This window comes from Piliocolobus tephrosceles, chromosome 14 (assembly GCF_002776525.5).
Source record: "Piliocolobus tephrosceles isolate RC106 chromosome 14, ASM277652v3, whole genome shotgun sequence".
Taxonomy (NCBI): domain Eukaryota; kingdom Metazoa; phylum Chordata; class Mammalia; order Primates; family Cercopithecidae; genus Piliocolobus; species Piliocolobus tephrosceles.
In genome coordinates this window covers 28023331-28037979 of record NC_045447.1, presented here as the reverse complement: position 1 = coordinate 28037979, position 14649 = coordinate 28023331, and the positions used below count along the sequence as shown (strand labels likewise).

Here is a 14649-nt window from a genome sequence, read left to right as displayed (position 1 = left end):
TTTCATCCACATTATGGAAAACACGGCCTTGTGGCACAGGTATGCTTAAGGTCCTGTTAATAAACATACAGAGGAATCATTTTTGTAGTTCTACTACTAATTTTCATTGGATGAAATAAGACAATCTCATATCTGAGGTGACGGGGTCCTCCGTGTTTCAGTTAGTGAGGCAGGGTTTTAGATGTGTCAGTGATCCCAAGGCTTAGTTGTTATTCTCACAGGTCTACAAGACAGTCAACAATGAGTATAGCTGAAAATGATGTCCATGATGCATTCACCCTAACCAAAACAGATGAGACCTATGCATCAATCTGAATGCTACTTTATATAATGATCATTAGGACCCTGTCTCCTTTCAGTGACTAAAATTAAGGTCACTCCCAAAGTTTCAGAGGAACCACATAATCCCATGTTACATTCACTCAAAAATGCTATACAAATTGGAGCACAGAGAATTACAGGAACTTCCCAGTGGATTTCTGCGGGGAAAGAGGAGGTGATAAAAATTTTTTTTCAATTTCCATAGGGAAAGATGAAATGATAAAAGGTTTTCAAAAAAGATTTTTTAATGTGATCAAATGTTAACCTGAATACAGTCTACGGAGAATGTGTAATTCCACTGGGTAATTATTTTAAAAAATTCTCACTCCAAAGGAAAGCTCCAAAGGAAATGTCTGTATCTGTCCTTTTCATGGGTATACCTCCAGGAGCTAGCACAGAGCCCAGAACATAGTAGGTGCTCTTTAACTACCTTCTACACACATAAGTGAATAAATATGTTCCTCTTGATCACTACTATGAATTTTTCATCCAAGAAAAACAATGCTTATTTAAAAGCAGAAGGTATTTGACTCTACAAATCTTGCTCTTCACCTTGAAATAAGGATTAACCTCCATTACTACAAATAGAAAATTAATAGAAAAGAAGGAAGTTTTCATGAAGATGACGGTCAGAGAATATCATTAATTCCAATCTGTTTTGTTCAGTAAATCTATACAAAACTTTGATATACATACCTATAATGTAGTAACAATTACAGAATAGACTAATAAAAATAACTATACATGGAAGCATATTTATATTCTATGAAAGTACTTTCTGTCTGAAAATACGTAATACAGAAACTACAATGCAAAAGTTTCACAATTTAGGCTGTAAGAAAAACAAAACGAGTTTGATTGGTATTTCTAGTATTTTCAATATTAGATAGCCAAACTCTTCAATGACATTTTTACATCATCATCATTTATACTGCACCACTGAGACCCATGTTTCCCTAACACTAATTCTATAATTTTAGAAAGACTCATAAGCTGACATTTAATATAAAGGTGCCTCATCCCCTTGTGATTCCTGCATATATACCTGGTGAATATTCATACTGTTGGTTACCTCTGTCACACACAAAAAATGTGGTTTATGTTAAGTCATTGAGAATCTATAAGGTAAGTTATAGTCAAGACAAAACTTACCAAGCACAATGACCACAGTCTTCAGAAGACTCATCATGGTATCCCGATTCCGCCGGGGTCCAGAACTATGCCGAGACATTCTCATAGTCCTCTGGCGAACATAGCCAAAGATGTGAGCATAGAGAACCACCATTACCACAAAGGTCACCAAGTTGAAAATGGCCCAGAAGACTAAGTAAGAGTCGCTGTAGAGGGGTGCCATGTTGGAACAATTTTCAATATCACAGATACAGTTCCAGCCCACACTGGGTATGGCACCCATAACGATGGCCATAGTCCAGATGACCACAATGACCACCACTACCCGCCGGTTGCTCATCCGTGTGTGGAGCTGCATGCGGAAAACCGTAATGTGCCTCTCGATTGCAATAGCCAGTAAGTTGGCCACAGATGCCGTCAGGCTGGTGTCAATGAGGCCCTGACGAAGGAGCCATGTGCTAACAGTCAGCCTCCGAGTATTGGGTCCTGTGTTGAACATGAGATAGAAGTAGGCCAACCCAGCAAAGAAGTCTGCAGCAGCCAGATTAGCCATTAGGTAATAAATAGGAAAATGGAAGCGGCGGTTGACATAGATTGCCACCATGACCAGTAGGTTGGCCAACATGATGAAGATACAAACAGTGATTCCAAGTCCCATCACCAGCTTGCTGACTGTGTTCCATTCTGTGGCAAGATGCTTTCCACTTCGGTTATAAAAGAAGGCAATGGATTCATTGTAGAAGCACTGTGGTTCATTCATGGCTGTGAACTAAAAGAAAAAGGAGAAAAGATGATGAAAAAGAAGCCACAGGTCCAAATTTAAAGCTTATATAGACAACACAAGACTTCTATAGTACATGCAACAGAAAAACAAAAGCAAATAATTTGAACATTTGATCCTGCATACCATCTTGTGATTATGTTAAAACCCCAAGGTTTCTCACAATATTACTGTCCTCAAGATTAAAGGCAGTTGGAGTTAAATAAATGACAAGGTCTCTGTTTAGTGGTTTCATGTCATTTAAGTCTACTAGAAAAGCCACATGGCCAAGAAATCTTGCTCAAAATATATGAGACAGACAAAAATTTTGCAGAACATTGCAATTGGATATTTACCACAGTAAAATCTATTTGATCTGTTATTTAGGGAATCTGTAAACACAGTTGGTTTCTTGATAGGGTATCACTGCCCTATTATTCTCCATTTCTATTCTCACATAGTATGTTCTATGTGGGATAGACATTTTGTAATGCAGGTTCCCACAAGGACCATCATTCCGAACATTTCAAAGAAGTCACTGTGCATCAAAGGTTTTTTGCCCAAAGCCAGCATTTGCTGCTCAACATTCCTGTGGTCAGCGCTGCCTACTGCCATAACTCCTTAACCTCAGAATAGGACTCGTCAACCAATCTATGACATTTGAGAATTTTTTTCTTTTTGGAGGACCCAACGTAACCTCCAAAGAGTAGGTGACCCTTTGACAATTCTCTACAAGTAAAATATACTTAGATTAGATACAGCGTATTTTTTAAAGTATGGAGTGACAATGCTTTATAACATGTTTACTTATTCTTCAACATCATTGATAAGAATATATTTGCTTATTATTTATACTCTCACTTAAATCTAAAAAGGATTGAGACAGTGTAAAACAGAATAATATATATTTACTTACATATATCATAATATATAATAATTATATATAATATGTAATTATATATAATAATATATTTAAACAAAATTAGAAAATAAGTAACAAAAGAGAAATTAGAAAATTGTACATCACATAGAGTAAGTCATTCTTCTTGAAGCTGTAAGCTTACCTGGGACCTCTAAAATTAAAAAATGTATCTTGAAGACAGTTCACATTCTACTATTTCATTTTTATTTTGCTTTGCATCTAATAAATTACCCAAAACATATGACACTTTTAACCACTATTTTTGATCAAATATTCTACTGAATATCCATAGGTTGTACATAAATGTTTACCAAACACTGAAACTTCCAAGAACAATGTGAAACACTTAAGTGGTTAAGTCTTCTGACTTACCCAGGCATCTAAAGTCTCTTTTCTTATCTAGACTTCAATAGCTTTTAGACTATGCTTCAAACATTATACTTAATACACTGTATAATTATTTATCTCTTTACTTGTCTGCTTCTTAAAGGGATTACAGTCCTGGGCACGGTAGCTTACACCTGCAATCCCAGCACTTTGGGAGGCCAAAGTGGGTGGATCACTTGAGGTCAGGAGTTCAAGACCAGCCTGGTCAACATGGTGAAACCCCCTCTCTACTAACATGGTGGTGGGCACCTGTAATCCCAGCTACTTGGGAGGCTGAAGCAGGAGAATCACTTGAACCCGGGAGGTGGAGGTTGCAGTGAGCCAAGATCATGCCACTGCACTCTAGCCTGAGTAACAAAGCAAGACCCTGACTCCATTGCAAAAAAAAAAGACAAAGTTGATCAAGCTGTTTCCCCATTAGACATGTTTTAATGGCTTATGAGCACATGTTAGATAAAAGTCTAAACTCTTCAATCATCTTGTCAGACCTTACCTACCTGCCTCTCTAGCCTCAACTCAAGATATTAATGACTCCAAACTCTCAGGTTCAGCTCTATTTAATGTGTTGTGCTCTCTCTCTCAACTCTGGTTCTCAACAGTGAAAACAGTGGTTTCCTGTATCAGAATTACCTGAGAGTTTGTAAAACACTGATTGCTGACATACCCCGCAAGAACTTCTGATTCAGTAGATCTGAGGTAGGGTCCCAAGTAATGCTAAGGCTGCTGGTCCAGGGAATCACTGTATCATAATTGCTTAATTATTTGTTGATCCCCTCTACACTAGGCTGTGAAACTCTATAAATGCAGAGATTCTAGCTTGCTTATATTCATTGTTGTATAGTATTCAACTGTTCTATGGACTACATGCTAAATACATATTGATTTCCTTAATAAATTAAAGATATTTCCAAAAATGTTTAAACTTTACAACTTTCCTTTCTGCAAAGGATATTTAAAACTTTGTCAAGACAAACATAAAAGTCTGTTCTTTTCATTAGTCTCTATAACCATTTACCTTCTCTGAATCAAGAAAGGTTTAAACCAAATATCAAGCATATATTATTTCACAGCATTCCAACTTCTGAACACCAAGTAGCAACAAAGTTAAGCAGAAATATAAGAAGCTTCTTAGCCCTTTCCACAGGGAAAAACTATAAAGTTAAGGATGGCAAAATTAAAAAGTATAAATTATCTCTTCAAGCCACAATGTACAAAGATGAGTAAAACTGACAGATTTTCTCTAACGGTAGAGAAAAGTGCCCCGTCCTGTGTCATTTTTTTTTTTCTCTCAACAATTGACTGTAATGCCATAAAAACCATACATATTTATGGCATAACTTAAATGATTTTTGAAACTCAGTTTTATCATCTGTGAAATGAGAAAAGTGGACTAACGTATACATAAGGTCTATTTCAGATTTAAAATCCTATACGAAGAGGATTCTGGATAAGAACTCTGTATTTCATGAAAATTAGCAGCTAAATATTGAAAGAGTAGAAAATACACCAGGAATTAAAAATTGGGAGTGTATAATATGCTTGAGAAGAAGTGAGAGGAATTTCAGTTGGTTTTATGACAATAGAGGAATTAAAAGAGAGGAATTAAATCTCCTCTCTTATCGTCTGCAGAAAGCAACAGGTCAAAAGAATAAGCAGTGGAGACCCTGAAGTACCTCCAATGGCAGTCAGAAGGGTAGTGTGAATGGGTTTTCCTACTTCTTCAGGAGCTGACAGACTTAGAAAACCCACATGGTTCAGAGAGAATCCAATCTAACTGCGACTAGACTATAAGCCAGTAAGATAGTCAGTGCTATAATGACAGAAAAACAATTATGGAACATAACGGGGAAAAATGTAATCAAAGGAGGTGGCCACTCATCTCCCACCAAAGAAGAAATCACCTTCCACTGAAGCAGATGTATGGGAGGGGGAAAAAAAAGAAGAGATAGAAAGAGAAAAAGATTAAATGATGGGACATCTGATTTGTGTCCTCAACGTGTTTCGTTAATATAGTAACACTGAAAATAGAACAAGCCATTATGAAGACAAAAGAAATCAGTAAAAACTTCACAAAAATAGTTTTTTATTGCTACTTTAACAAATTGCTATAAATTTAGTGGCATAAATATACAAATTTATTATCTTACAGTCCTAGAGGTCAGAAGTCCAAAATAGGTCTCATGGGACTAAAATCACAGAGAGGGCAGGGCTACGTTTCTTTCCAGAAGCTCTAGGGGAGAATCCGTTTCCTTGTCTTTTCCAGCTTCTAGAGGCTGCCCACATGTCTTGGCTCATGGTCACCTGTCATCTTCAAAAGCTGGTAATGACTAGTCAGGTCTTCCTCACATGACTGACAGTCAATCTTCTCTCTCACTCTTCCACATTCAGTGACCCTTGTGATTACACTGAGCCCACCCAAAAATCTAGGAGAACCTCCCCATCTCAACATCTTTAACTGAAACATATCTGAAAAGTCCCTTTCTCTATGCAAGGTAGTAGTCACAGGTTCTGAGGATTAAGTAATGGATCTCTTTGGAAGCCATTATTGTGCCTATCAGAACAAACTGAAAAACAATTTCTGAATTAAAAATGGCAATGCAGACGATGAAATGAAGAATAAAAATTACAGAAAACTGAAATGGCAGGTAGAAGACTTAAGAAATTCACTCAATACTCAGAAGAGTCAGAGATGACAAGAACAAAAGAAAAGAAGGCACATACAGGAAAAAAAATTCAAGATGCACCAGGAATCCAAGAAAGATCAGAAGGAACCTGAAGAAACACAGCTCCAAACAGAAGACAAGTTATTGCCTGAAAAGAAAGGTCTCAGATTACTGATTTAAACTTATATAGATTACAAAACAAAGTTAATTAAAAGCAACTAAAATGTAGGTATATCCTGATGAGATTTTGGGATCTCAATGGTAAAGAAAAATTGTAAGAATTTAGAGAAAAAATAAATAACAAGTCAAATATCTAAAGAGAGAGAGAATCAGAATTGCAAAAAACAGACCCATTATGCAGAGAAATTTTTTGAGACACACAGCCAACTACATTGATGTTTTCATATGAGGACAATAAAGAACAGTCACAGAAATGTAAGTATTCAGAAAGAATGCCATCTACACTTCCTTCGTAGAGAAAGTATATATACTATTTAACTCATGAGAAAAGAAAAAAACAAATATACACATACAGTAAATACGAGACCCTGGCAGCAAGCATTAAAACCCACAGAACATGATTCTTAATCATTGCTCCTCATAGGGTTATAAAACTTAAAGCAAATACCAAAAATAATTATTGAAAGAAGCTATACCTATTAATAAAATAGCAATTTAATAACAATCTGGGATTAAAATTACTGTGCACATAAAAACTTGAAATGGGGAAGTAGAATGTAAATATATTAATTTTCTCTTATTACTCAAGTAAAAATGAGACAATTTAAATTGTGACAAGTTTTCAAAAATAAATTTAAATATGCTGATTCAAAACCACTGAATTGAATAATTAATACCCTAAAGCAGAATGACAACTTTTTGTATTACTGGAGAAAAACAGAGTGCAAAATAGGAGGAATGCATAAGCAATATACAGAATGACAATTTTGTAAAATTTACATAGGTGAGATTATAGATGATTTTTTCATCTTTAGAAAGTAGCTCATATTTATTGCAAGAAATTTTGGGAAGAACAAAAATACATCATACAAAGTTCAATAAGTACTTTTCTAAAAAGTTCATTATGAAATCCAAATCACTATAATTAGAAACTTCTCTGTAATAAGAAGTTATAGAATTTTACCCTGCCCAAGCAACAAAAACATTAAATAAGATAGCATTATTCCCAAATTAAGTTGTCCTCAAAACTGAAAGAGAAGTTCATATTCATGGCCTTTTCTCATCCACCAATTATTTTATCTTAAGATGATAGGGTTCAAGGGAAGTGATCTCGCTGGCTGCTCTGTACAGCAGATGTTCCAAATCTCAGAAATTTACCTCACCTTATTGTGTGATCTCAAAATAAGTTATAACAAATCTGCCAAGCCTAAACTCTAAAGCGTTACATATGGTGTTCACCTTCACCATGCACTTCATTCATCCATGCATACATTCATGAACCTTAATAGGATAACAGGTTGGGCATGGCACTGCATTATGCCTTCTGGGGTATGACTAATGCACCCAAGTGCCTGCCATGGAGCCACTTATAGTACATCTGATATGTTCTTTCATCTCTTGAAAGACAACTACATACGCATTAGCCAAGAGGAAAAAGGAACAGTTGGCATAAACTCACATACTAGTAATTACATCAATGTGGTTTAGTATTTAGATATGAATGTAAATATGTACTCTACTGAGAGACTGTAATCTCTGCTGATAAAGAACTAGTAATAAGATATAAATCAAAAAAACTTACTTCCTCCACTTCCGTTAAAATACAATAGAGTGAGCCGAGGCGGGAGCCTGATCTGTAGCTTTGGTTAAGCAGATCTCTTTCTGATTCTCATGTTCAACCAGCTAATTTGTTTTTCAGTACGTTCCAAAAGTGTTCTGAATCTCAGTTGTCTCATTTGTAAATTAAGGTAAGGATGACCTCTAAGACGTTTTAAATTCTTATTCTTAAATTCAAAATAATCAGGCCTATTTTCTTTCTCCAAAAAAAGATTAGAAAAGAGACAGCATAGAGTTTAATTAAATTCCATTAAGTCTCTATTAACAAGAAAAAAGTCCTCGCCCTTCTTAGAGCTTGAAATTGGACATTTTCAAAAGTGAGGTGTTTTGCCACAAGAACTAGAAAATGGGCCACAAAACAATACTGTGATCCACTAAAAATGATTTTAAACTAGAATACTTAAAATTGCTGAAGAATATGCAACTAGTAAATTTTAGGAGGTTTATCTGAAAAAGTACATAAACTGCTACTTCTTATAAAATAATAATGTATATCAATGTGATATACACATAGGCAAAAAGAAACTGTGGAACACATAAATTGTAAGTTAATAAAAGCACTTTTTATCTATTACAGCCCATTGTCTACCATGCTGAGAAAAGGTACACATCATCATACTTGCCAGATTTCCAAAGAGAATTCTGTGTCAGTCGTAAGAGGAAGGAATGGAAAAATTCGCTAAAAACACTAAGATGTACTGGATAAAGTATAATAAATAGTCCTTAGATGCACTGCTAAGCTAAGAGGGAACTTAAACCACGGTGAAAGGTTGTCCAGGCAGCAGACTGTCAGAGATCATGGGGACAGGGCTTTAATACTACTGGGAAACAAGATAAGCCCTTGGGCTTGACTGAGGCAGTGAGTTGGAATTAAGACCTACCCATCAAGCTAGCAGCCTCAAAGATCTTCATATCAGTAAGTGTGTAGATCAGAAAAAATAAATAAATAAATAAATAAATAAATAAATAAATAAATAAATAAAGATATCCCTACTTGCATTGGGAAGAACAAGGAAGTTTTGTTGAGCTCAGGCTCCAGGTTGGAAAATAAATAAATAAAGAGTCCCTTAAGAAATCATGACTCTAGTCACATAAATCACACAAGGCTGGGATTTGAAGTTAGACTACGTCAAGTCTGAGAACCCCCAGGAGAAGAAATTAACACAAACCAAAGTCCCAAGTTTGGGATATCCCCATGCTCCTCCCACTCACCGCCTAATACTAGCAAACACCAAACTTTTCTGGAGGACGAGACCTCAACACAGTCGCATGGGATTCTCTCAAACCAGCCCCACTGAATATAAACTCATCTTCCAAAAGTGGAAAAACACAGGAGGATGCCACATGTGAGAATCCCCAGAACAGTCCACAGCAGGATTAGACCCAAGAATGTCAGATAATAAATGATTAAAGACAAAACTGAACTAACTGCATTCTCCCTTTTCCACTTCTATTGGTTCAAGAGTTATACACTGTTTCTATTCCTTAATGCTTAGTCTTAATATTTTAACATGTACACTTGACGAGAAGTCTAAAGGTAATCCTCTTCCCTTGATATGTTTTCTCTCCATTGCCTCCACTCCCATCTTACATGTTACTGTGGCTCAACATTCTACTTCTGTTTGTTCTGAAGCCTACCTAAAATTACTTGCTATTACTTATTTTCCAAATTTATTTGGTTACCCCATAAGAAGCCAGTAGAATTATGTTACAAGAACAAACAAGGAGAGTAAGAACAAGATAAATGATGAGTTAATCTAATTTAAGACCATAAATGAGAGTTTCTAAATAAAATGAAAGTAAATAAAACATGCATCTTCAAGATACACACACACACACACAAGATAGGGTGTGTGTATGTATAACTAAATGGGTTGTGTGTATGTATATATATTTCTTATGACTAAATAGGGTTTATTCCAGAATGCAAAGATGATTTAACATTTAAAAATTTGGTTACATAATTAACCACTTTAACAAATTCAAAGAGAGAAAAAAAGCCAATGATCATCTAAAAAGACATGGAAAATGTGCTTGGTAATTTTTAATACACTTTCTTGTTTTTTTTTTTTTTTTTTTTTTTTATTTTTTTTTTTGCAGTAAAGAAAGAGTTTAATTGATGTAAGGCTGGCCACATCACACAAGAGACAGAGTTATTACTCAAGTCAATCTTGCTGAAGGCTCACAGGTTCGGGGTTTTTCAAAGGTAGTTTGGGGAAAGGAGTATGAGTGCTCATTGGTGATTGGTTGGAGGTGCAATCAAAAGGGTGTGGGAAATGATTGTCCCGAATGCTGAGTCACTTCTGGGTGGGGTCACAGGAGTGGTTGGTGAGTCCAGGCAGAGCCATCATTATTGGACACGCAAAAAAACTGAGAAGATATCTCAAAAGGCCAATCTTAGGTCCTATAATATTAATGTTATCTGCAGGAATAATTGGGGAAGTTGCATATCTTGTGATCTCCAGAATAATGGCTGTCAGTTGTCTATGTCTACACCTTAGCAGATTTTAGGGTCCTCTATCCTCCTAGCCTGGTGGTCTCTCATTAGTGTTACAAAGGTGGTTGAGTTTAGGGGAAGGGCTATTATCATGTAAACTATAAACTATATTTCTCCCGAAGTTAGCTTACTTAAACCTAGGAGGGCAGCTTGAAGGCTAAAGGCAAGAGAAGTTGGCTAGATCAGGTCTCCCCTACTGCCATAATTTTATCACTGTTACATAATTTTTGTAAACGCAGTTTCAAAACAATGTTTTTTTTTTTTTTAAGACACTTGACATCAAACAACAAAAGACAGATTCCTTCACAGGAAACAAAGGAGGTGAACCCTATCTTGAGAGAGTTTCCAGTTCTTGGAACAGGAAGGGGAACCCAGCAGAGTACAGTACTTTCCTTGAGTTGAGGAGAAGGAGCTGAGAGTCTGAAGGAGAAAAAAAGCATCTGGAGTTTTCAGGACAGACTGCCAACAAGCAAAGAATTGCACACAGAAAGAAACCCAGAGATCTGTAGAGAGTTCTTTTCCAGTATTTGGCAGAGTACACACAGTGCACATGCACATGTGTGTGAGGAGCCAACCTGAGGTCAGGAAAATACGTTTCTAAAAAGATTAGAAGTAGCAGTGCCCAGGGTTCACAAAAAGCCAGGAATAGCAGCCCAATCTCACCAGCTAGGGCACTGGGTAGTCCCTGTGGAAGAGTCTTGCCTTAATAATGGGAAATAATTAGCCCCCAAATGAATCCTGTTGTAGTTCTAACTAACAAATCTTTAAGACCCAAAAGAAACAAACTCTTTCCAAACAACTTAATAGTGTTCCAAAACAAAGTTTAAGAATATTTATAGGAATACAAAAATACCCACACCTAACAAGTAAATTTCACTATATCTGCCATCCAACAAAAATTGCCAGGCATGCAAAGAAGAAAATACGACCCATAATAAGGAGATAAATTGTTCAATCGAAATCATGCAGAACTGACACAGATATTATAATTAGTAGGACATTAAAACAGTTGTAACTATATGCATATGTTCACAAAGTTGAGTAGAGATATAAAAGATATAAAAGAAAAAAGACATAAAACTTTTAAATGAAAACTATAATAAAAGTGAACTGTAGGATAACTTCAAACAATACAGTTGGAGCTTCCAAAACAGAGGAAAGAGAGAGAGAGAGAGAAAAAAAAAATACTTGAAAAAATAATGGTTGAAATTTTCCCAAATTTGATGGAACTATAAATCTATAGATCCAAGAACCTCAGAAAACACTCAAGTACATAAACATAAAGAAAACGACTCTAAGGCACATCATAAAACTGGTGATACAGAGAAGCTCTTAAAAGCAGCCAGAGAGAATAAAAGGCATTACAGAAAAGCAAGGATGAGGATGACTTTAGATTTCTTGTTCAACACAATGTAAGTGAGAAAATAGTTATCTTAGTCAGCTTGGGCTGCTATAACAAATTACCATAGACTAGGTGATATAAACAACAAACATTCATTTTTCAAGGTTCTAGAGATTGGAAAGTTCAAGAGCAAGATGCAGTCAGACTTGACGTCTGACGAGAGCTCACTTTCTGGTTTGCAGAAGGCCATCTTTTTTATTGTGTTCTCACATGGCAGAGAGCAGAGAGAGAAAAGGCAAGCTCTCTTGTGTATTTTTATAAGAACGCTAATTTCATTCCTGAGGGCTCCACTCTCATGATATAATTACCTCCCAAAAGCCCCACGTCCCAATATCATCAACCCTGGGTGTTAGGATTTCAACATATGAATGTGAGGGGAACACAGTCAGTTCATAGCACTAGTGAAGCAATATTTTTAAAGTGCTAAAATAAAAATACTATCAACCTATAATTTTATAACCAATAAAAATATCTTTTAAAAATGAAGGCTGGCTGGGCGCAGTGTCTCACACCTGTAATCCCAGCACTTTGAAGGGCTGAAATGGGCAGATCACCTGAGGTCAGGAGTTTGAGACCAGCCTGGCCAACATGGTGAAACCCTGTCTCTACCAAAAAATACAAAAATTAGCCTGGCATGTTGGTGAGCTCCTGTAATCCCAGCTACTCGGGAGGCTGAGACAGAAGAATTGTTTGAACCCAGGAGGTGGAGGTTGCTGTGAGCTAAGATCACACCACTGCACTCCAGCCTGGGTGACAGAGTGAGACTCCATCTCAAAAAATAAAGAAATAAAGTTAAATAAATAAATAAAAATGAAAGCAAAATAAATATGCTCCAAACTTAACAAAGGCTGAAAACATTTATCACTACTACATGACGCACTATAAGAACTATAAAGGATGTCTTTCAGGCCACAGGAAAATGATGCCAGATGGAAATATGGATCTACACAAAGGAATAAACATCAGAAATTGAATTTCAGTGCCTTAGTTTGTATACACATGCTTGAGCCGACAGGTATTTCAGGCAATACCTCATACTTGCAACTTTCTCTGGGGGACTACCCCTGAACAACTGAAGCCATCTTACCCCAGATACCTGAGAATTTTACTGCCTTCCCTACCCTGACAGCCTATGGCCAATGACCACCTGCGATAGGGGTGCTAAAGCTCCTTTCCTAGCCTCAAAGTGGGACAGTTTCTGTGGCACAATTTGTAATTCAAAGTTCTCTGTGGGATCAGGTGAAGCTAGACTTCACCTTTTTTTTTTTTTTTATTTTTTTATTTTTTGTTATACTTTAAGTTCTAGGGTACATGTGCATAACGTGCAGGTTACATATGTATACATGTGCCATGTTGGTGTGCTGCACCCATCAACTCGTCAGCACCCATCAATTCATCATTTATATCAGGTATAACTCCCCAATGCAATCCCTCCCCCCTCCCCCCTCCCCATGATAGGCCCCAGTGTGTGATGTTCCCCTTCCCGAGTCCAAGTGAGCTCATTGTTCAGTTCCCACCTATGAGTGAGAACATGCGGTGTTTGGTTTTCTCTTCTTGTGATAATTTGCTAAGAATGATGGTTTCCAGCTGCATCCATGTCTCTACAAAGGACGCAAACTCATCCTTTTTTATGGCTGCATAGTATTCCATGGTGTATATGTGCCACATTTTCTTAATCCAGTCTGTCACTGATGGACATTTGGGTTGATTCCAAGTCTTTGCTATTGTGAATAGTGCCGCAATAAACATACGTGTGCATGTGTCTTTGTAGTAGCATAATTTATAATCCTTTGGGTATATACCCAGTAGTGGGATGGCTGGGTCATATGGTACATCTAGTTCTAGATCCTTGAGGAATTGCCATACTGTTTTCCATAATGGTTGAACTAGTTTACAATCCCACCAACAGTGTAAAAGTGTTCCTATTTCTCCACATCCTCTCCAACACCTATTGTTTCCTGATTTTTTAATGATTGCCATTCTAACTGGTGTGAGATGGTATCTCATTGTGGTTTTGATTTGCATTTCTCTGATGGCCAGTGATGATGAGCATTTTTTCATGTGTCTGTTGGCTGTATGAATGTCTTCTTTTGAGAAATGTCTGTTCATATCCTTTCCCCACTTTTGGATGGGGTTGTTTGTTTTTTTCTTGTATATTTGTTTGAGTTCTTTGTAGATTCTGGAAATTAGCCCTTTGTCAGATGAGTAGATTGCAAAAATTTTCTCCCATTCTGTAGGTTGCCTGTTCACTCTGATGGTAGTTTCTTTTGCTGTGCAGAAGCTCTTTAGTTTAATGAGATCCCATTTGTCAATTTTGGCTTTTGCTGCCGTTGCTTTTGGTGTTTTAGACATGAAGTCCTTGCCCATGCCTATGTCCTGAATGGTACTACCTAGATTTTCTTCTAGGGTTTTTATGGTATTAGGTCTAACATTTAAGTCTCTAATCCATCTTGAATTAATCTTCGTATAAGGAGTAAGGAAAGGATCCAGTTTCAGCTTTCTACTTATGGCTAGCCAATTTTCCCAGCAGCATTTATTAAATAGGGAATCCTTTCCCCATTTCTTGTTTTTCTCAGGTTTGTCAAATATCAGATGGTTGTAGATGTGTGGCATTATTTCTGAAGGCTCCGTTCTGTTCCATTGGTCTATATCTCTGTTTTGGTACCAGTACCATGCTGTTTTGGTTACTGTAGCCTTGTAGTATAGTTTGAAGTCAGGTAGCGTGACGCCTCCGGCTTTGTCCTTTTGACTTAGGATTGTCTTGGCAAT

At 36.7% G+C, this 14649-nt stretch overlaps 1 protein-coding gene across 8 annotated transcripts in view; it reads right to left on the bottom strand.

Moving 5' to 3' along the window:
* Positions 1-14649, bottom strand: part of LPAR1 (lysophosphatidic acid receptor 1) — a 175374-nt gene that overhangs the window by 65757 nt on the left and 94968 nt on the right. For all 8 annotated transcript variants that reach the window (XM_023202010.3, XM_023202017.3, XM_023202021.3 and 5 more), the window contains one exon: positions 1474-2221. In XM_023202010.3, the coding sequence (XP_023057778.1) occupies positions 1474-2221 (748 nt within the window). The remainder of the gene's footprint in view (positions 1-1473; positions 2222-14649) is intronic.